General features: G+C 43.3%; 1 protein-coding gene across 1 annotated transcript in view; it reads left to right on the top strand.

Annotated features, from left to right (window-relative positions):
- Positions 1–3489: 3489 nt before the first annotated feature.
- Positions 3490–24155, top strand: part of LOC129068732 (myosin-13) — a 49524-nt gene continuing 28858 nt past the window's right edge. The window contains exons 1-16 of the mRNA XM_054571101.1: positions 3490–3693; positions 5378–5521; positions 5605–5761; positions 7316–7343; positions 7430–7541; positions 8529–8621; positions 12541–12604; positions 12715–12813; positions 12921–13024; positions 13775–13913; positions 16489–16607; positions 17294–17443; positions 17562–17732; positions 19076–19385; positions 21342–21415; positions 21511–21598. Coding sequence (XP_054427076.1) covers positions 3490–3693; positions 5378–5521; positions 5605–5761; positions 7316–7343; positions 7430–7541; positions 8529–8621; positions 12541–12604; positions 12715–12813; positions 12921–13024; positions 13775–13913; positions 16489–16607; positions 17294–17443; positions 17562–17732; positions 19076–19385; positions 21342–21415; positions 21511–21598 — 2056 coding nt within the window. The remainder of the gene's footprint in view (positions 3694–5377; positions 5522–5604; positions 5762–7315; positions 7344–7429; positions 7542–8528; positions 8622–12540; positions 12605–12714; positions 12814–12920; positions 13025–13774; positions 13914–16488; positions 16608–17293; positions 17444–17561; positions 17733–19075; positions 19386–21341; positions 21416–21510; positions 21599–24155) is intronic.

Genomic DNA, 24155 nt, shown 5'->3' on the forward strand with positions numbered 1-24155 from the left:
GTGTTGACCTAATAATGCAAAAGCAAGGATGGGTAGACATCTGGTGCTTTATTACAAATTAAGGCATAGCACCAAATTGGACGAGTAGTCATTGCATTCTTTATGCCATGTACTGGCACTGAAAAAAATTTTGATTTAAAAAGCCAGCTTCACTTAAAAATGACTTAAAATATGTAGCAAGCAATAAAAGTTATTAATTTTATTACAGTTGACCCTTGAACAACATGGTTTGAATTCCATGGGTCCACTTATATACAGGTTTTTAAAAATAAATATGATAATGTATTTTCTCTTCCTTATGACTTTCTTACATTTTCTTTTTCTATCTGACCTTATTGTAAGACTACAGAATATAATTTGTAAAATGCATGTTAATCAACTGCTTAGGTTATAAGTAAGCCTTCTGGTCAACAGTAGGCTATTAGTAAAGTTTTGGAAAAATAAAAATTTACACGTGGTTATTTTACTTCCTGAGAGTTGGTACCCATAATGCCTTCGCTGTTCAAGGGTCAACTCTGTATTTCAATTCCTGTATAGCTTTCTTTATAATATTCTATGTAATGCAATGGGGAGTTCGCATAGGTACGCCTGCTTCACTCCAGAGTTGGCTGGTTGTCTCGAGGGGAAGCACATGTACAATTGTTTGAATTGCAAGATCAACTAACCACTTTATATATGAAGCACAATTTTTACTTGAAACTGACTAGTGCACAAACTATGGTTATTAATACTTGGCTATTTAGCAGACATTTTCTCTAAACAAAATGAAGTGTGCTCTGTCATTTCAAGGACAACAACTGACAGTTTTTGTTACTAATGATTTACTTGAGTTTTCAGGCAAAAATTTGAATTTTGGAAAACTTGTATCTGCCACCACTAGCTTAACAACTTCCTAATGCTTGAGTAATTTTCTAATGAGATCAGTGTTGATATTAATGATTGTGATTGTTTTATATTCTATAATGAAATATGTCAACATTGGAAAGTTCTACAGTGAACCAATATTTTTCAAATGACTAATTTGAAATTTTCAGTCAGTGGTTCCCAAACGTCACTGTGTTTGAGGCCCTTGGGAAAAGTTCAGATTCCCCAATATGACATTCCTACTTGGGAAAAGAGAGCCATTCAAAGTTCAAATACAAACCAATGGATTTTAGTGTAATAGAGTACAAAATATTGCAGATATAGTTTCAGATTCGACATTGCAGAAATTACCACTTGTCAAGTTTTGGCAGATAGCTAAGAATATCCACAATTGTTTGAAATACTCTTTCTTTTTTCAAATAACATAACTGTATAAGGCTGATTTTCCATAGTTTAACAACACAAACAGCAACATACTGAATATAGAAGCAGACATGAAAATCTAGCTGTCTTTTATACAGCAAACGTTAAAGAAAGCTGCAAAAATGGAAAACAATGTTGTTCATCTCATTAATTTTTTTCAGTTTTAGAAAATAGCCACTTTCATTAAAATGTTATTTATGTTAACATGTAATCTATATAGTAATTTTAAGTGAATTAATAAATATTTTACAATTTTCTCTATTTTAATTTCTAGTGTAGTAAATGCCAGTAGATAACACCTACAGAAACCAAAGCTTGTTGTGTTCTCATTTTTAAGAGTATGAAGGGATTCTGAGAACGCAAAGTTTGAGAGCTGCTTCTATAGTAAAACCCACCCAAACCACAACACTATCACTCGTTCAGAGGAGTAGAAAGCAACCTGGATGCAGCCTTCCTCACTCCTCCGATAGAACGGAGAACATTTGACCCAGCACGATGGCTACAGGCCAGGGACTCCTTTGTGGGCACTATATTGAATCCTAGTCTCCTACCACGAAAACCAGGAGTCACAGATGGTTCAGCAGAGCCACGGGCCAAGGTAAAACTGAAACAAAATTTGTCTGAATAAAGCCCAGAGAGCAGCGCGTGCTTCTCCTGCAGTAACAGAACCCCTCAGAATAGCAGGAAAGGGTATGGAAACAGCAGTTGCCAACGGAGCACCTGTTCATTAAGAGTGAGATGGGGGAAGGTGACTTCCAGGAGAGAGCGACAAAATGTTCGACTTTCCCACTTTTAATGGGAAACATAAAAGGCCTTATTCAAGAAATGCAAACTTTTCTTAAAAGGGGTGTGTGTGTGTGTGTGCGCGCGCGCGCACTCGCGCGCGCATGCATACACACACAAAACATAACTCCATTTTATGGTCAGTATGCAGATGAGGAAAAGGAATCATGAAGCCACACAACCTGCAGGGAGCTTAGAAATGAAGTAAGCTTTCTTCTTCATTTTAGGTGAAAATAGACAGGGACTGAGAGAAGTTAAGTGGTTTGACCAAGTTCAGTGCTCTGACTGGAAGCCAGATTTTCTCACTTGGAAGCAGGGAAAATAGGTAGAGAAAAGGCCCAGTGAACGGGGATGGTTTGGGGAGAGTGACAGGAAGGATGAGTGGGAGGGTGGGGAAGACTGACACTTACACACGCCCCCCTCACAGGCACACACCAGGCAGTGAGTTACAAGGCAGGTTCTTATCTAATTAAACACTACATCACACCATGGTGCTGCACACACAGCTAAAGCTTTAGAGACCCCTGCACTAGGCCCAGGACTTCTCAACTCTGCTATGCACAGGAGTTGCCTGGACACCTTGTTAAAATGTAGACTCTGATTTTGTAATCTGGGGTAGGCCTGAGCTTCTGAATTTCTAACAAGCTTCTGGGTGATGCTGATGCCACAGGTTCAAGAACCACACTTGACATAGGGGAGGCTCCGTACCAGCAGGCCTCAGAGACTGGTCCCTGGAGGAGCAACACCAGCACTCCCTAGGAACTCACTGGAAATGCAAGTTCTCAGGCGCCCCCCCAACCTGAGGAATCAAAAACTCTGGGGACCAGACCCAGCAATCAGTGTTTTAATAAGCTCTCCAGGTAATTCCAGTGCAGGTGAAATTTTGGAACCCTTGCACTAGGCCACAATGCCTCCCATCCTCTTGTTACCTATAATTAGCTGAATAAGTGTGGCGATACTTTATGTACAATTCATTACTTTTCACTGGGCTGTCTGAAATTTCTACTAGGAATTATCAACATTTCTACATTTGTTTCAGACACCCTTAAAATTTGGTGAGGACACTGAGATTGCAGGGCTCAAACATGATACATAATTAAGGAAGGCTTTCCTCATTGGGCTCACGTTGACTTCCTGTCACCGCTTCAGACTTCCAGGCATGGGGCTGAACTAGGAGAGATTCCCAGAATCAATACTCAGAAACGAAAACAACGCCTCAAACGTTATTTTAAGTAAAATATCCCCTTGAGTTCATTCCCACTTAATCTATGCTCCTAGGCTGGGTCCTTGATTCCCCAGGATTTAGGTTAATCCCAGGACCTTTTGAATGGAAATGACAGGGCGGGGCCTTCAGATTCAATTGTCCCCAAGACTCCAGACTCAGCAGTCCACCTCTGGCCTTCCCAGCTCCCTGCAGCCATGAGCTCAGATGCAGAAATGGCCGTTTTTGGAGAAGCAGCTCCCTATCTGCGGAAACCAGAGAAGGAGAGAATTGAAGCGCAAAATCGCCCATTTGATTCTAAAAAAGCCTGCTTTGCAGTGGATGATAAGGAATTATACGTGAAAGGTATGATTCAGAGCAGAGAAGATGACAAAGTCATAGTCAAGACCATCGACGACCGGGTAAGTGTTGATCTCAGATGTCCTTGATAATAAAGCATCTCATTTTGCTTTGGGGTGGAATATTAGAAATTGCATGCCGATCCACAGGAATCTCGCATTTTCTTATTTTGCAGTAGAGTAGCAGGTGAAAACTGCTGTTGCACATACCTTTGCTCCTGCTTCTTTTATTCTCTAAGGACTTGGGCTTGGAGAGTTTTTGTGATGTTTATTTTGGAGAAAAAAGAGAGTGAGGGCAGAAGAGCTTGGGCTATTAAGGAAGAGACTGATGCTCATTGTTACTGGGTGGGCTGACCAAACATAACTCTCTAGGCTCCAGAGTGACTTACAGAAGAATCTCCAGAGGCAGTGCCTTGTTTAATGTAGAGAATTACAGTTCATCATTCAATTCAATATTTACTGGACTCCCACCACATCAGGTCTCAGTGTCGGCCACTTTCCAAATATGAGCAAATCTCAGCACCTGCCTTCCCAAGGCTTATCATTTGGTGTAGAAGTCAAGATATGCATGGCGAGTATGAATCTCAGTTCCCAAACTCAGGCATATTAGACAGATCTTTCTTTTAATTATTGCATTTAATCTCTGATTTCAGCCTTTTATTCACTGGGAAATTATAAATTTAAAAAATAAATTTTCTTCAATCATTCCTGGGGTCTCCCCCCCCAGGATTGTGCCACATTTTCAGAACCTTACACAGAATCACACTCGGGTCTTACTGCCTCCCTGAAGGATCTGCTAAGAAACAAGTCCCAGAGCCTGAGCTTCAGGATTCGGACATCTTATCTCCTCTTGTGCTACCTTGGGTGTCTCTTCCTAGTCTAGGGCAGGGAGGTGGAAGAATCTTCTTTTCTCAAGAGGTTTGATCTACACCAACAAATCCCCTTTCTTTTATCTTTTAAGTAAAGCCCTCAATGTTTTTATAATGATTTAGGCATTTGGAAAACAAAGGCCAGAACAATGCCTCACAGGCTCCTTCTCTTTTCTGCCCTATTTTCTACCTCCCCCTAGTACTGGAGTACAGAGTCAGTGGTATGCTTGAGCCAGGGAGAATGGTAGAGGAAGCACTGAAAGGAGAAAATTAAGTAATAGTCTTAAAATGTTGTTCATCCATGGACTGTGATGCAGGAAGAAAAATGTGAAAACCTTAAAAATACAGGGGAGAGAGGAACTATGTCATGAGACAGCTGGTACTTGAGCTGAACTTTGAGGTTTCCTAGACATCATTTCCATAAAGACATTACAGACAAAAGAACCTATATGAGCAGAGGAATTGAGGTAGAGATGCACAGAATACATTGGAGTAGTTCTTTCCAACCTTCCAACCTTTGTCTCATCCCAGGGCTCATAGCAAATGGGGTAAACAGAGGCAACCTGCTTGGGCTTAGCTGTCCTAAGTCCTACCTGGACCCCAAGGGCTGAAGGACTCGATTGCTCTGAACACCTCTAACCCACTCCTGGCAGACAGAATGGCATGCTGACGGGGGGCATCCCACCTTAATCGGTTATCAGTTTGACTAGAATGAGACTGATCTAGGACAGTTAGTTGTGGATCATCTCTGGGCATGGAAACGATGCATAAAGTTATCTATCAATCTCAAGCAGGCCCTACGGCTCCCTACACACCAGTAGAGTGGAGTACGAATCATCGGCACGACACTTATCCTGTGCTCTTCTCTCAACACCCAGACACTCATTCTGAACAGTGACCAGGTATTCCCTATGAACCCTCCCAAATTCGACAAGATTGAGGACATGGCCATGATGACTCACCTGCACGAGCCTGGAGTGCTGTACAACCTCAAAGAGCGTTATGCAGCCTGGATGATCTACGTGAGCGCCCTTCTGTCTGTTTATTCTTTTTATCTCTCCGAATAAAAACAAGGTCCACACGTTGCATTTTCTGATTTTCTCAGACCTACTCAGGCCTCTTCTGTGTCACCGTCAACCCCTACAAGTGGCTGCCGGTGTACAACCCCGAGGTGGTGGCTGCCTACCGAGGCAAAAAGCGCCAGGAGGCCCCGCCCCACATCTTCTCCATCTCTGACAATGCCTATCAGTTCATGCTGACTGGTGAGTAATTTCTTCAACCAGTATTTTTAAAAAGAGTTTATAATAAATTATTCGAGCCCTTCACAGTCCTCAGTTATCTGAATGGTTCCATGATCAATGTGATCTTAGGAGATTCAGATGATGTCATGATGGAAAGCCAGGGTACAGTATCTTCCATTACAAATCATGGTGCATAGACTGAAGCCACACCAAGCATAGGCTTATTTGGGGAATGTGGAACACAAGACAGTGTCCTGCTTCCACCTCCAAAGAACCCCCCACAAATGCAGGCATGCTCGAAAAAGAGGCAGTTACTAGCCACTTAAGAAAGCAATGTTGGAGAAATGGACACAGCAATGTGCCTTCACCTCTCTTCCTCTCCAGATTCAGGCTTCTCTTTCTCTTCACTAAATTTCCAGAATGCACAAGAAATAGAGATGTGGTAATACCGTCACTCCATCATGCCTAATATCACTTCTGCCTCTTCAACCTGATGTGGCTCAGTGCAAATATAAGTAGAAACAAGCATCTGGGATCTGATGAGACTTAAAAGTTATCTACTACAGTGTTGTCCAAACTTCAGTCATTCCTATCTCACATTCACAATCCTAGCTATTTCTGCCTACTTAATATTTTTCCTCAGATTACCTAAAGTTACATCAGTTTTAAAAGTAAGATTAATATCACTACTTGTAATAGTTTCCTAGGGATGCTGTTACAAAGCACCACTGACTGGGTGGCTTAAACAAGAGAAATATATTGTCTCACAGTTCAGAGCCTGGAAGTCTGAGATCCAGGTGCTAGCAGAGCTGGTTCCTTCTGAGAGATGAGAGGTAGAATCTGTTCCATGCCTCCTTCATAGCTTCTGGTGGTTTGCTGGCAACCTTTGTTCTTCCTTGACTTGTAGAAGCATCACCCCGATCTCTGCTTTCATGTTCACATGGTGTTCTCCCTGTGTGCATCTGTCTCCAAGTTTCCTCTTTGTATAAGGACACCTGTCATGTTGGATTAGGCATCCACCTACTCATGAACTCATCTTAACTAATTACATCTACAATCACCCTATTTCCAAATAAGCTCCACATTCAGAGGTCCTGGGTGTCAGCACGTCAACATATGAGTTGGATAGGGTCAAGGGGAGAGACACGATTCAACCCATAACACTACCATAAATGGAAAACTATCACATTCCACAAGTAGAAGGTAAAGGTAAAAGAAAACTGCAATGACAATCCATCAGTGTCCACAGAGTCTAATTAGAAGATGTGGCTTCTCATAAGCTCTGAGTCTGAGACTTACTTTCTTTATTAAAAAGGGAGAGGAAAGGGTGCTCCTGTTAACACAAATAACTGTGACACTGTGGGATTCATTGTTCACATCCCATGCTGCCCATGTTGCACATCCCACATTTGGGAAACCTGCACAAATTATCTCAAAGAAAATTAGACATGCCCAAATCATCACACTTCCAGAACTAGAACTCATGGACTCTAACCACCCCCAACATTGCCCAATTTTTATATTCTCTGTTTTTATTGCTTACTTATTTTGTTTTGCTTCCCTATGCATTTCTAGATCGAGACAACCAGTCTATTCTCATCACGTGAGTAACCTGTGTTTGCACCATGACTTGGAAGCCAGTGCCGCCCCTTCCTCTCTCCCTTATCTCACTTAATTTTAAATCAACAGTGGAGAATCTGGTGCGGGGAAGACGGTGAACACCAAGCGTGTCATCCAGTACTTTGCAACAATTGCAGTTACTGGAGACAAGAAGAAGGAGCAGCAGCCAGGCAAAATGCAGGTGAGCAACTTCCTGCACCCAGAAACTTGCTGGGTGAGCGCCAAGTGCATGCAGGGCTTTGTGCTCAGCAGCAATGCACAGTACAAGGTCTCACCCCAGCGGGGTTTATGGGGTTCCACCTAGTGGACTCAGGTTCTTTCACCGGCTCCATCAGCAATAGCCGAGTGACCCTGAGCCACTGCACATCCTCCTCTGGAGAAGTAGTGGTTTGGGCCAGTGGCTTTCAAACTGGGACACACATCAGAATCTCCAGGAGGGCTTGTTAACAACCAATGGCTGAGGCCCAGGCCCAGAATTTCTGATTGAAATTTCTACCTCACATTCACAATCCTGATATTTTGCATTTGTAACGTATTCCCACCATTCGTGCTGTTGGTCCAGGGATCACACTTTGAGAACCATTGGGCTGGACAGTATTTTCCAAACTGCTCCAGAGCTAGGACGATAAACAACCAGGGCTAGGATGTGAGGGTAAAAACTCTATTTTTAATAAGTGGATGTCTGAGGAATCATTTTCATGAAGTATTTTTTGATACTTAAAATTTTTTTGAGAATCTATCATATGATATCTTGGGTCACTTTCATGGCTCACATTCTATTTACATGCTTACTTCTGAGCCCAAAATGTCTCTATTAGATGAGTCATGATGCATGCAGTAACAGGGGTGCATATTCCATAATGCCAAGATTTATGATGAAATGTTATCAGAGAAGAAAGGCAGCCAGAGAAAGCAAGCATCTTGGAATCTGGTGTGGCAGAAGTCACCTTAATGCTGTGCCAATAAAAACTTCTCTAGGGCAGGACCTTGAAGACTCCTCAGGCAGGATGGGGCTGTGGGTAACTTCGAACATCTGCACTGGCCACCAGGATGGGCTAGTCGACAATCTCTCCCTGGACTGTGCCCAGCGCATCAACACTTCTGAGTCACCAAGGGGCTACTTTAGAAGTCTTTCAATGTCCTCTCTCTTCTTGTTATTTGTTATTAGGGGACCCTGGAGGATCAGATCATCCAAGCCAACCCCCTGCTGGAGGCCTTTGGAAATGCCAAGACTGTGAGGAATGACAACTCCTCAAGATTTGTAAGACCCAGTCCAATTTTCAACTATTCCCCCAAACCAGGCCTTTTCTTCCAATGCTGGATGTGAAAATTGCCACATAAACTATAATATACCTCTCCTTATTCTCTCCCTAAGTGATTTAGATCAATCTACCCAACTGAGATATTCTCATACATTGTAAAGACAGTGTTGGCTTGTTTATGGTAGAGGGAGGATTTAACTGTTTTCCTTAACTAGTCAACATCTCCTCAGGGCATCCTGAAATCACAAGTGGAGAGCAATTCCTTTATTCTAAAATTGGTATCTCTTGGTGGAAACATTTTAAAATGCAGAAGTCCATTGAGCAATATCCATTGACACATTAGCCACAGAAACCTTAGTGTGAAGTTAGCTAGATATAAACTCTTCCAAGTCAGGAGGCATTGAGAGTAGGGAAAACCTGTTGAAGACATAAGAACTCAAAAATAGGGAATAAGTTGATATTGAAGATCTTGAAAGATATGCTCATCCATCAATATTTCATTTAGGATTAGCTCAACCAAAGAGGTATTTACTTCTACATTATTAAAAAACCACAAAAATCCAACTCTCTACCTAATTTCACTGGCTAGTGGGGCAAGAACCCTAAGGCAAAGCTTTCATTTATGCCTATAGTTGCAAAAGTACATCAAAACTTCATACATGTTTATTGCTAAGTCTCCAAGATAAAATCATATTTGATGAGAAAGTAAATGCATGAATTGAAAACTGTGGCTTTAAGCCCTGGCCCTGCTTTCTTTCCCCTGGTCCTCTGTGCATTGCCCATTTACACATCTGTCCTCCTGATGCACAACTAAACTCTTCCTTGCAGGGGATCTAGATATATGTTACACAGCAGAGATATGTTACACATGCATGGACCAAGTTAGTTATTGTACTAATCTAGCACCAGCTTAAAGTGGAAAACAATGCTTTCAGTTACTCCCCCGTCTCACTCCTATTTATTTTGTCCAAAGTCCTCTCTTGTTGGCCCTGACCCAGAGGTCACAATGGTCTGGTTATTCTGTGCACCTCTCACCCTCCAAACAAACATGTACAAGCAAAAATTTCCATCATCCTCCATTAAGTAGATAAAAATACTGAAGACCAAACACTTAAAATTCAAACAATATCTCCCCTGACCCTTCACTAATCTTATTTATTTATTTTATTTAAGGGAGAGAAAGGAGGGGAGAGAGAGAGATTTGTTGTTCTACTTAATTATGCATTGATTGGCTGATTCTTGTATGTTCCCTGACAGGGAATCTAACCCACAACCTTGGTGTATCAGGATGATGCTCTAACCAAATGAGCTACCAGCCAGATCTTCACTAAATCTTCTTAAGTTTTATTCAGAAAATATTGAGAATGTTCTTGAGTACCAACTACATGCCAGACTGTGAGTAAACAGGGAAGGCAACATTTTTGCCCTCAAATTTGCTCAGAGTGTCATAGAAAACACTTAAGCAAATAAGGTAAGCAAGGAGTACACACACACACACACACACACACACACACACAATTTTACCTCTTACTCCCCAAAAAGAAAAGCACTCAGACTCTGAGTGGGGTCTTTTGGGAGCCAGAGAGCCTGGCCTGATCCTTCGGTTAAGTTTACCTATAGTAAGCATTAAGGAAAGCTGAGGCAAGAAATATCAGAATTAACAGCCAGAGGCAAAAAGAAGTCAAATAGATGGTCCAACCAGGCTGTCAAAGGTGTAACAAAGAGTTTGAAACTTTAACCAGGGATGTAAAAAGCCTGTACAGAGAAAATTATAATACATTGAAGAAAGAAATGAAAGAAAAAGAATATACAAATAAGTGGAAGCATATTTTGTGTTCATGGATCGGAAGAATTCACATCATTAAAATGTTCATGCTACCCAAAGCAATCTATAGATTCAGCACAATTCCTATAAAATTATCAGTGGCATATTTCACAGAACTAGAACAAATATTCCAAAAATTTATATAGTACTACAAAAAGACCCCAAATAACCTCAGTAATCTTTAGAGAAGAGAACAAATTTGGAGGTATCATGCTCCTGATAACAAACTATACTACGAGGCCATAGTAATCAGAACAGCATGGTACTGGCATAAAAACAGACATATAGATCAATAGAAGAGAATCGAGAGACCAGAAATCAACTCATGCTTTTATAGTCAATTAACATTTGTCAAAGAAGGCAAGAGCATGCAATAGGCTAAAGACAGTTTTTCAATAAATGATGTTGGAAAAATTGGGCAGATATGTGCAAAAAATGAAACTATCACCTTCTTACATCATACCCAAGAATACCCTGAAAATGCATTAAAGGTTTTAATGTGAGACTCAAAACCATTAAAATCCTAGAACAAAACATAGGCAGTAAAATCTTGGATATTTTTCACAGCACTGTTTTTTCTGATATATCTCCAAAAGAAAAAATAAACAAATGGGACTACATCAAACTAACAAGTTTTTGCACAGCAAAGGAAACCATCAACAAAATAAAAAGACAACCCACTAAATGGGAGAACATATTTGCCAATGATACATCCCATAACAGTTTAATATCTAAAACTTATAAAGAACTTATACAAGTCAACACCAAAAAAAAGAAAGAAAAAGAAACAATCCAATTAAAAAGTGGATAGAGGACCTAAATAGACACTTCTCCAAAGAGGACATACAGATGGCCAATAGACATATGAAAAGATGCTCAACATCACTAATCATCAGAGAAATGCAAACAAAAACCACAATGAGATACTACCTCACACCTGTCAGATTAGCTATCATCAATAAATCAACAAACAGCAAATGTTTGCAAAGATGTAGAGAAAAGGGAACCTTTGTAGACTGCTGGTAGAAATTCACTGTCAGCCACTGTAGAAAACAGTATGGAGTTTCCTCAAAAAATTAAAAATGGAACTGCCTTATGACCCAGCAATTTCACTTCTGGGAATATATTCAAAGAAACCTAAAACAGTAATTCAAAAGACTATATACATCCCTATGGTCATTGCAAGTGTTATTTATGATAGTCAAGACTTGGAAGCAGCCTAAGTGCCTATCAGTAGATGAGTGGATAAAAAAGCTGTAGTACATTTACACAATGGAATTCTACTCAGCCATAAAAAAAGAAGGCAATATGACCTTCTGTGACATCATGGATGGACCTAGACTGTATTATGCTAAGTGAAATAAGCCAGTCAAAGAAAAGCTAATACCACATGACTTCACTTACGTGTGGAATCTATAACAAAATCAGCAAACGAAACAGAAACAGACTCAGAGACAGGGAATAGGCGGACAACTGTCAGAGGGGAGGGGCTGGGTGGTGGCTGGGTAAAAAGGATGAAGGGATTAAGCAAAAAAAAAGAACCTCATAGACACAGACAACAGTATGGTGATTACTAGAAGGAAAGGGGGTGGGAGAAAGAGAAGGGTCAAAGGGGGGATAAATAGTGATGGAAGGAGACTTGAGCTGGTGAACACACAATACAATATTCAGGTGGTGTATTATAGAAATGTACACTGGAAACCTAATTTTATTAATCAATGTCACCCCAATAAATTCAACGAAAAGTAAACTTAAAAAAAAAAAGTTTGAGAATCCAAGTACATGACAGCAGGATAAACCAAGAAGTCTGAAGGGAGGTGCTCCCAAGCGGAGAGCTGGAGAGGGAGACTTGGGATCCCCAGAGCTGTAGGTGCAGGGCCAGGCACTTGGGGTACAGCTACCCGAGTCTTGGCTAGCCCAGCCTGGGGACACTGGGTGGCAGGCAAACAGAGTGAAAGGAAGCACCCAGGCCTCCGGCATCACTTCTTCCCTGACCCGACACTTTCCGCCCCTCTGTGGTAGCACCCTGCAGAGGCCAGCCACAGTACCATCGAAATAAAATAACTGGTGTTTGTCCACCTGCCATTGAACAGGGGAAGTTCATTCGGATTCATTTTGGAGCCACAGGAAAACTGGCATCGGCAGACATTGAAACCTGTGAGTCTAAACACTATTTGGTGCTTTGGTGTTTGGTCACAGAGCCATCTCTCAGGAGCCAGAAGTCACTCTTTTTTTTTTTTTTTTTTTTTTTTTTTTTGTTACCTTAGATCTCTTAGAAAAATCCAGAGTGACATTTCAGTTATCCAGCGAGAGAAGCTATCATATTTTCTACCAAATCATGTCAAACAAGAAGCCAGAACTAATTGGTAAGTTCTTAGAATACTGTTCTCATCTTCCAAAGCAGTCACATTGAAAAACCACACCAGAGTAAGTGGTGCCTGAGAGATGCTAAAGGGGTCTTCGTGTTTCACAGACCTGCTTCTGATCACCACCAATCCCTTTGACTTCCCCTTTGTGAGCCAAGGAGAGGTCACCGTGGCCAGCATTGATGACAGCGAAGAACTGTTGGCAACAGATGTAAGCACTGTGTTTACTTATTTATTTAAGCATAGAGTTACTGCTATATGCTTTGAAGTGACCCAGCGCTATCTCCCATCCCATTCTCATCACATCCTGTCTATGTGACTTTTGGCAGATTACTTACCCTTCTTGGAACTTCTGTTCTTCACCTGGAAATTTAGGAAAATCTGTACACTTACAAGGTTTTCATAGGGACATATCATGAAATAACACATAGTTAGTGCCTGTTTCCGTGTCTAATACATAGAGGGGCTCTGCCAAGGTTGGTTCTTCTTTTCATTTGGAAGATGAGGGTGTTCCCTTTGACAGTCTTCCCTTCCAGTTCTAACATGCCATGGTGCCACGCTGTCTTGACTCTCAACAATACTGGAATTTCTGGATTACAATGCCAAGCTCTCAAGCTGTCGGACACTATTTCTCAGCCACTATCCACAAGAACTTCCTTCTCCCTGTATCACACAATGGCTCCTAGTGGCCTCATCCAAAAAAATATTTCTCAAATCTATGTACAGTGGAAAAGGCAGTTCTTATTAAATGAAAGAAAACAGTTATTCACACTTTCTTCCCATAATCTCCACCCACCCACACAAAGATGTTAAATTAAATAGTTTTAATCCCTATCACCCACCGGTCATCCACTTATTTGGACAAATCACATGTGGTAGAAAAGGGTGAGGGCTTTGCCAGTGGAAAGCTACATTTGGGTCCCTGAGTCCTACTGTGACGCTGTCCCTTTCTAATTCCCAGAATGCCATTGACATCCTGGGCTTCAGCTCTGAGGAGAAGGTTGGGATCTATAAGCTCACAGGTGCTGTGATGCACTACGGGAACATGAAGTTCAAGCAGAAGCAGCGGGAGGAGCAGGCAGAGCCAGATGGCACCGAAGGTAATGCACCGCACCTGGCAAGGGGACTGGGATCTGACTCTCCACCTGTGTTCACGTGGGAGATAAATTTTGTGTTCATCTCAAGAGTTGCTCTTCAAAAATTGTACACACTGAATCTGAGTTGTTCAAAGCTCCCTGTACCCTTGCTGGGGACGTTTATTCACTCAGTGAAGGGACCCTGTAGTGGGGGAACCTTGGAAAATGAAAAGTGCAATGCTCATAAATGAGTCGTCACCATCTCCCGTGCTCTCTCTCCCCACCACAGTTGACCTGTTATTTTAAGGTGAGCATTTATGAGGGGCTATATTTAAGAGCACTTCACTTTCTCTCTGTGCGTGCCATGATTAATACCTAGAATACTTTCCTAATCACCTGGACAGACCTAAGATGAAGCCTTTAGTTAGGTGGCAGCTAGGTTTCATCCTCCCTTCTCTTTCACTTCCACTCTGACATCTGTTGACCCTGAGCAAAGGACTGGTGCCTAAATCTTCCTGCCCATGACTCTCCCATGGATGATCTCACCATTCCCCTCTGCCTCATCCCCAAGAGGCCTGGAAACAGAGCAGATGGCGGTCAGAGGGGCCAACAGAAGCAGAACCTGCCCACCACCTGCCCCTGCTTATGCGGCCTTCTGTCTCAAATGCAGTGCGTTTTGAGCCCTAGGTGACAGACGGGAACTGTAGTATTGAATTAAAGGCCAAAACTATAGATAGGATGTTGTCGCTGCTTATAAAGGCCCACCTAACTAGGTTATATTTGCCCAAGATAAATCTCTCTTTTTATGAACTCAAAGTCAGCTGATTAGTAACCCCATCCCAGGAATAATATCCTATCACATTCACAGGTTTCAACCACGTGCAAAGAGAGGGGATCATATGGGGAACGTACCCCAGGGGGCTCAAATCTTGGTTACCGTCATGGAATCACACCTATCGCAATGGTGCAGGTGCTAGGTACTAGGAGAGAAACGCGGAGGGTCAGAGCCGGAAGAACTTCGGATTGGACTGGTCAGGGAAAGCCTCCTGGGGGAGCGCGTGCTGACAGAGACTCTGAAGGGTGGGCAGTGCTCTGAAAGGTGAGCGAGAGAGGGCCGTCTAGTCAGGAGAAATGCCGTGAGCAAGGGGGCAGAGGAAGGAATACGAGGGGACTGAGGGGCAGACAGCGGTTACTTCGGCTACAGGAGAGGGTATGTGTACTGGATCCTTAAGAGATGAGAATAAAAAATGATGATTTTGGCCTCCGCTTGGGACGGCGTTGAGTGCCAGGATAAGTGGCTTAGAACGTACGTGGTAGGCGCCAGAAGCCATACATTCTAAAGCAGGGGACATATGTGTAGCAACCTGGAATTAATCTATAAGCAGTCAGACTCACCAAGAGTGTAGACCATTGAAAAAAAGGTATCAGGCTCCTCAGCAAGCGTAGACCGTATTGACATATATCGCAGCAGGGGCCCAGGCCCCTTCCAGCCCTGGAGGCCGTGTGCTCGGTGTTCAGGATCAGGAAGAGCCTGGAGAAGGGGAAAGAAAGGAGGGGCCGCGGCTGGGGTCTGAGCTCTGATGACAACACCCATCCCAGTGAACCCGCGCTGAGTGCTCACTCTGCACCAGGCCCCTTCACAGCAACCTGGCCAATGGCGCACCATCACCATCCCCCCCAAATGGCAAAACTGAGGCATAAGGAAGCACAAACAACCCTGGACCCCAGCAGCCTACTCTACAACCCCGGCTCTCTGTCAGCATACTGTTTCAGGGCTCCCAGAAACAATGGCGATACCAGCTATTTTGAAGGCGAAATTAGCAGGATGTGTCTCATACAGGCACATCTGAAGTGAGAAGGAAGGATAAAATCACCCCATGCTTTCGAATTTAAGTGACTAAAAGAATAATGTTACCATCCGCCAAAATGCATACTGCAGGGGAAAAAGGGTAGTTTGAGCAAGGAGGAAAGCACGCACTCAGCCTCTCATGAAGTACTTAGCCAGTACTGCCCTGGATTTTTATTAATGTGTGTCTCTAACCAGCAATGGGGTGATAGTGTCAACAAAGGAGCTGGGGAGCAACGTTTCTCTACCTTCTTGATGGGCATACTGTCCGGAGCCAGGCTTATCCCGAAGTTATCTGCACTCCCAATGAACTGTAAATCGCCAATAGTCAACTGCTCTGGAGCATCTCCAAACACATAAAGGCTGGGTCAAGGTTTTATACTTCTCTCTCAGCTCTTAGTACAGCGTGTCTATAAGCACAGATTAGAAAGGTGCTTAACATTTTTTTGTGTTATCAGTATTACTCCAACACTACTACTCCACTGTATTTTTAAATAAAATTGAAATATCAGTGGATCGAGATGAACCTATCATTAAAGATTGCATCTAGAAGGCAAATGGAAAATTTTCAAAAGCATGGAGCCCTGGACTATGGAAGTTAAGGTTCATTGGACAAGCCCTGGCCTGGTGCACATAAAAAAAACATAAAAACATCACAAGGGATATAGAAAACGTTTCTGGGAGGAGCCAGGGCCTGAATGGACCTTTTAGCAGCTGCTGCTTTTGTGTGATGCCATTTCCCCCTTCCTCCAGTGGCTGACAAAGTCGGATACCTGATGGGTCTGAATTCTGCAGAAATGCTGAAAGGCCTGTGCTGTCCGAGGGTGAAGGTCGGGAACGAATATGTCACCAAAGGGCAAAATGTCCAGCAGGTAATGGAGATGCTCTGAATCTAGTTGACTTGGGCATTTGGCTATTTTAACTATCATCTTAAAGTTGTTTGGTTGCTGATATCAGAAATACATATGATTCTTAGGCCTCAGGGGCAAATCAAGGGATGCAAATGGAGGTGTCAGGAGGACCTGGAGCCAGGGATTGAAGAGCCCTCTGCAGCCAGGCGCCCACTCTCCAGCTCCTTCTCTAGGGTTCCAGGGGATGTCCTCTCCCTTCTTTTCTGTCATGTCCTCACTGGGCAGATAAGCTTTCTCCACCTGTCCTGCCCACGGCCACCATAGCTCCCACCTCAGTCTCCCTGGTTCCAGCCTCACCCTGAGACTGAGGCCAGTGTCTTTTGATCTCAATTCCAAATTCTCAGGAGAGACCTTCTTTTTAACCCAACTTGGATGAAATATGACCCTCCAGTTTAATTAAGTGTGGCCAGGGGCTACAATCATGTGTTACAACCATGGCTGTTAGAAAACTATCTTTATAAATGGGATAGTTCCCAGGAAAGGGGAAACATGATGAGACTCAAGAAATATTTAATAGTAAGTTGAACTATATGAGATTATCAGTTTCCAACTGCTTTTAGTCTTCAAGACATCAACTTAATTTGTTCCAACTCAATACAACCATAAAAACACTAATTTGAGGGTTGAGTGAGTGGCCCTTCCTCAAGGTGATCAATGCAGTGGGTGCCCTGGCCAAAGCAGTCTATGAGAAGATGTTCCTGTGGATGGTCACCCGCATCAACCAGCAGCTGGACACCAAGCAGCCCAGGCAGTACTTCATTGGGGTCTTGGACATCGCTGGCTTTGAGATCTTCGATGTGAGTTGTTTGGGTAAATGACAGGCCTAAAAAGGCCCTTCCACTTTATGTCTGCTCCACTGAATCGCCACTGAATTTTCCAAACTCACTCAAACTGTATTTTATTTGAAACACCCAGTTCAACAGCCTGGAGCAGCTGTGCATCAACTTCACCAACGAGAAGCTGCAACAGTTTTTCAACCACCACATGTTCGTGCTGGAGCAGGAGGAGTACAAGAAGGAAGGCATCGAGTGGGAGTTCATTGACTTCGGGATGGACCTGGCTGCCTGCATCGAGCTCATCGAGAAGGTAAGGATGTCATGCCCCAGGGACAGCTCCTCTTTAGTTGGGACCATCACCTCTTCACCCTCTGTCCTGCTAAGATGTTGCTGCCCCTCACCCCACACTGCCAGCCTGTGAGCCCTCAGAGGGTCGAATCCCCTCGTATGCAAAGCCCAAGTGTCTGGAAAACCCAGAACCTGTTAGACACCTAGAGAGGCACATGAGTAGTTAAAATGCCAGGGCTCAGTTATCCCCAAGAATGTGATGGGGGGGTCCAGCAGGGACAGCAGGGACGGTGTCCAAAGACCCATGGACGAGGGACTCTGGAGCAGTGGGGCTCTTGGAATGTTACTATGAAAACAGCAGGTAACATTAACTTTAAAAAAGGAATTCCATAGTGTTTTGACTCTGGTCATATTGGAAGGAAGTGGCTACTAAGGAATCCAGATATGATCGCTTAAAATATTAGTCACACGAGGGGGTACCGCAAAAGTGGAATTTACTTGTAAAATTGTGTGTTTATTCTTACGTGTTTAAACTGCAGTCACCTTCAAAGTACTCGCCATTTGATGCTATACACCTATCAAGATGTTTTTTCCACTGCTCAAAACAGTTTTTGGACTTGTCAATTTTGATGCTTTTTAGTGCTTCTGTCATTTTTTGTTTCACCTCTTCCACATTGACAAACATTTCCCTTTGTGGACTTTTTTCATCTGGGGAAACAAAAAGAAAAAAGTTGCTCAGGGCAAGATCAGGTGAATAGGAAAGGTGGGGCCGGGGGTCATGCTTTTTTTGTCAAAAACTGCTGAACACTGAGTGTGGTGTGGGCAGGTGCATTAGTAAATCACCCATCGTGAAATGGGCAAATGTGTTGAAAGAGTCTTCAAAAATAATTCACTGAAGCTGAATGCTGCCTCTCAAGACAATGCCAGCTGGTGCACTGACACAGAGGGGTTCCTAGAACACTCACCTAGCAGGGGAAACCTGTACTACAAGGGGACTGCCCTCCAGAAGATCATTCCCTTTTAGGGAGAGTCCCTTAGTCCCTTCTTGTATTACTTTATGTCCCTGTACATAACTGCACTTGTTGTAAACGTATTGCTAGAAGCGAGCTACATTTATATACACATAATTTCATTCCATGTACTTTTGTTCAACAAATATTAATTAAGCACCTACTTTATGTCTAGCACTGCTCCATCATTGCACCAAACAGGCTGAGAGCCTTGCTCTCTCAGCACTCACAGTCCAGTGCTCCTAGGAACAGAGCAACAGCACCAAAGAGGTCGCCTTTGGCTCCTGCAGACAATGGAGTCATTGAAATACACTAGCATTAAATACTGAGGTGCAGCCTGTTGTGCTCCTTCTAGCCTATGGGCATCTTCTCCATCCTGGAAGAGGAGTGCATGTTCCCCAAGGCCACAGACACCTCCTTCAAGAACAAGCTCTATGACCAGCACCTTGGCAAGTCCGCCAACTTCCAGAAGCCTAAGGTTGTCAAAGGCAAAGTTGAGGCCCACTTCTCGCTGGTGCACTATGCGGGCACCGTGGACTACAACATTGCGGGCTGGCTTGACAAGAACAAGGACCCGCTGAACGAGACCGTGGTTGGGCTGTACCAGAAGTCGTCACTGAAGCTGCTGTCCTTCCTTTTTTCCAACTATGCAGGTGCAGAAGCAGGTGAATTTCTTTTTTTCTTAACCTGTGGAAATCTCTGCATAATTACTCATAACCCAAAGCTGCTTATAAAGAATCAGTAGTCAAAACAAGCTTCAGGTTGAGCTTGCTTTCTTTGTGTGTCTCTGATGCCCACTGTTTTCCTTCTATTCTATTCAGTCTTCCTTAAAGGACTGAGTTCTGTGGAGCTAAACAAAACCTCTCTGTGGGCACAAGAGCCAATACCCCATTCTTTAATAGTTTTTAATTGAGATACCATTCATATACCATAAAATTCATCCATCCTTTAAACAACTCAGTGGTTTTACCATATTTACAGTGTTGTAAAACCATCACCACTATCTAATTCAAGAATATTTTCATCACCTTTGTAACATGTTAGCAGTCACTTCTCACTTGCCCCTTGCCCAACCCCTCACAAATGACTAATCTACCTTCTGTCTCGATGGATTTTTCTACTCTGGACATTTCACAAAATGAAGCCATGCACTGGTTTTGTGTCTAGCTGCTTTCACTTAGCCTAATGTTTTCGATTCATATTGTAGTATGTATCAGTACTTCACTTCTTCTTATAATGAATAATATTCCATTGCATGCATATTATACATTTTGTCCATCTACTCATTAATTGATGGACATTTGGGTTGTCTCCACTTCTTGGCTATTGTAAATAATGCTGTTTTAGCCCTTTATATACAAGTTTCTATGTGTAAATATGTTGTTGGCTCTCCTGCCTAGGAATGGAATCAGTCATGTAATAATTCTATGTATAACTTTTTTGAAGAACTTCTAAACTGTTTTCCAAAGTGGCTGTACAAGCCAGTATCATTTTTTAAGGTTATTAATATATAAATATATATATATTAAATAATGGTCAAAATAGGGTTTAAAATAATTATCTTAGATGCACAAATTTGACAAATTTATGTTTTCCTTTTCAAAATCTATGCAATATAATCATTTTATAATTAGACCTTTTATTTTTATTTTTTTATTATCATTCAAGTACAGTTGTTTCCATTCCCCCCCACTCCCCCCAAAATTAGACCATTTTCAAAAATTGATGTCTAGTGTACTTTGAGCAGTGGAGTATAAAAATGGACACAAGTTTAAACCTGGACAGTTAACACCATCTTCTTTTAATCTAATCAGGGCCCTCTGTCACCTCACTTAGAGATACCACCAAGGCTCTGAATACAAGGCCCCGTGCGTGTGTGGACCTGGGGAAGTGGCTTTCCTGCCTCTCCTCCCCCTTCCCAAACACAAAGTCATGCTGGACCCTGGGGACAGGAGAGTGAAGTGAGAGGAGTATGGGGGAGACTAAGGCATGACATTTCCCACTGGACTGAATCTTGATGGCGTATCAGAGACTAACCCGAAATTGAGACAGTCAGAAAAAGGAGACCCCCACGTCACTGACTCCAAATTAAGTTAACTTTTTTTTTAAAGTAAAGGAAAAGAAAGGACTTGCAGACTATTCTTGAGAATCTTCAGTTGTATTACTTTCAGTTACTTTCTCATCAAGAGGAATGTCTCCATCTGGCCAACTACTTGCTTGAACTTCATGTCTGATTTCTAAAGGAAAAGATCCTCCTTGGATACTGAGAATCTTAAGTTACCCTCCCAGTTAAATGCCGCCCACATCCCACCCTACACCAATCCAACAGTGATAAAGATGCTCATTCCCAAATGTAAGTAGTTTGGAGGCACATTAAAAAACAAAACAAACAAAAACCCTCAGCCAAAGAACATACATGCACCAGCCATATTGTGGACAAGATGCGGGGATTGCCGAGGCAGGGGGTCAGGGTGGAGGTGAGCAAAGAGGGAAAACGTAGGGACAACTGTAATAGCATAAGCAATAAAATAAATAGAAAAAAAAGAAAACCAAAACTTCCAGGGCTGTGAGGAGGCGATGTCCCCAGGGCTGCGTCTGACACAGGCTGCGTCTGTCTCCAGGTGACTCCGGCGGAAGCAAGAAGGGCGGGAAGAAGAAGGGCTCCTCCTTCCAGACGGTGTCGGCGGTGTTCAGGGTTCGTGTTTTGGCACCTCCCAGCTTCAGTTGGCTTTTTGCCTGGGGAAAGAGCATTTGCTAAGGTAAACGTGCTTGCTCTGGTTTGTGTCCTAGGAGAATTTAAACAAATTGATGACCAACCTAAGGAGTACTCACCCTCACTTTGTGCGATGTCTGATTCCCAATGAAACCAAGACTCCTGGTGAGTGAGAGTCCATCCGAACAGGACTCCTGAAACGTCCGCAAAATTGTGTGTGTGCATTCGTGTGCACGCATGTGTGCGTGTGTGTGTTCACACGTACATGTGTCTCCCTAAGGAAAGCTGCCTGGCCTTCATCACCTCACTAGGCAGACTGTGAAACAGCTGTAGGTTTCACAATAAAAATGCCACGTACCCCACTAACTTTGAATTCAGATAAACAATGAAAAATGTCTTAGTGTAAGAATGACTTATATAATGTTTGGGGATATACTTATACTAAAAAACTACTCCTTGCTTATCTGAAATTCAAATTCAGCTGGGCATCTTGTGTGGTTTCCCAGGCACTCCTATTATGAGATTGTATCCAAAGTAGTGTGTATACATACACAGACACATTAAATCCATCGCTTTCATACAGTTCTTAAAGGGCTCTGTGGTTCCTTTTCCCCCTGAAGTTAAGAACCACTGGAATTGACAGATAATTATCTTAGATATTCCACAATACAAATAGCATCAATAACAACTGTTTTCTGAGCCTAGACTGCATGTCAGGCACTCTATTACCTTGTCTCTACTGCTGAAAGCAGTTCTCCGCGAGACAAGTGTAATGATCTCCATTTTACAGATGAGAAAACCGAGAATGAGACCACACGACACGGAACACTGTGCAGTACAGGAGAGCTTTAACCACCAGCCCGTCCTGGATTCACACGTACTCTTACCGGACAGCTGTGTTTCAGGGTCATTTGCCACAAAGAGCAAAACAAACTGTCACACAGAGCTGTGGCTACAGGACAGCTCACTCCCCCGACGGGTCGTTCTATCCCAAATGTGGGGTCTGGACCCACAAGTGAACGCCCTGCTGTGGCAACATGACAAGTGAGCAGAGGAATTAAAGGGAGGAGGGAAACCCCAGCTCCACCTGCTCCTGCCTGTGGGACCCCAGGCTGAACGCTGTAACTTTCTGCTTGATAAAAGCAAACAGAAAATCGGTGTTCACGCATTCATTCAGTTAATTACTCATTCATTTATTAATTTAATGAGCGCTTATCAAATGTTTACTCACTTTGTAAATATTAATTCATTTAACCCGCTATAGAGGGTCGTGGGAATTAAATGAACTAGTCAGTACAAGTATTTAAAACAGGGCTGAACACATTGTGAACACTCAGTAAATGTTGGCTGTCAATTACTATTATTATAAAATTATGAGTATTATTATGACAATAATTATGAGAATGGTATGTATAATAATAGTAATATAGAAATTATTATTGTTATTATTGCTTAAAACCAGGAACTTTAATGCCCCAAACGACCTGCTCCCCTATATTTAGTGGAGGTTATTTTCCATGGAAGTCAGGTTCTAAAATCTAAGCTAAACCCAAAACCCGCCACGCTGTCTTCACGCACTGTGTCAGGGACAGGCGGCGCCCCTCTCTGGGAGCCCAGCGCAGCCAAGGTCTCCTCCAGGGCAGCAACAGAGCTGCTTCTTGGTTAAGCGTCAAATGAAATGGTTGGCTTGGAGGGAGGTGTTTTGTCATAAAGAAAATCGATCTCTGTTGTTGAACATGTTATTTGTACGAGTCAAATGTACATGTGGCTCCTCTATATGGCACATGGCCTACACGTGCCAGGCGGCAGGAGGACGGACTGACCTCTGTGAGTTCCCGCTGTGCCTCCAAGGGCCCCGAAGTTTTGGTCACCCATTGGTTTACTGTTTCTTTTGAAAGGTAAATTTTGGCGAAATCTCTGTGCCTCCCTCCCCACTTCACGTCCCCTTTGCTCTCACACTCCGTTTTCTTTCCCGCATAGACTGACCGTTCTGGAGAGAAAACGGAATAGGCTAACACGTGGACGCAGGAGCCTGGGCGGCCCTCCGGAGAGCACCTGGTGGGACTGCTTTTTTCCTAGAAGAGGGAATCGTGACTAGACAGCTTCGAGGCCTCGCCCCAGGGCGCCCAGAGCTGGGGCTGCAGTCAAAGGCCTAGGTTACATTTGGTGCTCTGTAGCTGCTCCCGGCTGTCCTCGGGGGCTCACGGGCACAGCTGGGGCGTAAGCCCCTCGGGACAGGGCTGCGGTCCCCCGTTCTCCCACTTTCCTCTGCGCAAGCCTGGATCCTGCTAAATGTGGATCCTGCTGTTGATTGGCCAATAGTCAGCCCGCTGCTGCTTCCAAATGTAGCTTTTATTCTTATTCCCGTATGGTGAGGCCAGCAGCGCAGCAGACGGCTGCCATTGAAAAGATAGTTATAGTGCCCAAGAGGAAAAGGAGCCCCTCACCATGCAGGGCCACTTAGGGGACCCCCAATGTCACTCAGGAGGCAAGAAGAATGGGCCAAAATATGGACAAGAGCCTTTACTGTGGTTTCCATGGGAAGGAATGGGCAAGGCAGGGTGACCCGGTTTAAGATTGGAGAGTTCGAATAATTTCCGTGGGCTCTGGCTGGTAGAGGCTGTCCTCAGGGGTAGAAGCTGTGTGCACTGGCCCGGCCCCTGGCCCCTGGAGGACCAGAGCTTGGGAATATTGGCCCAGAGCAGGAGAGCCGGATCCAGGC

Source organism: Pteronotus mesoamericanus, unplaced genomic scaffold (assembly GCF_021234165.1).
Source record: "Pteronotus mesoamericanus isolate MK-2021 breed Mesoamerican mustached bat unplaced genomic scaffold, CSHL_Meso_final contig_22, whole genome shotgun sequence".
Taxonomy (NCBI): domain Eukaryota; kingdom Metazoa; phylum Chordata; class Mammalia; order Chiroptera; family Mormoopidae; genus Pteronotus; species Pteronotus mesoamericanus.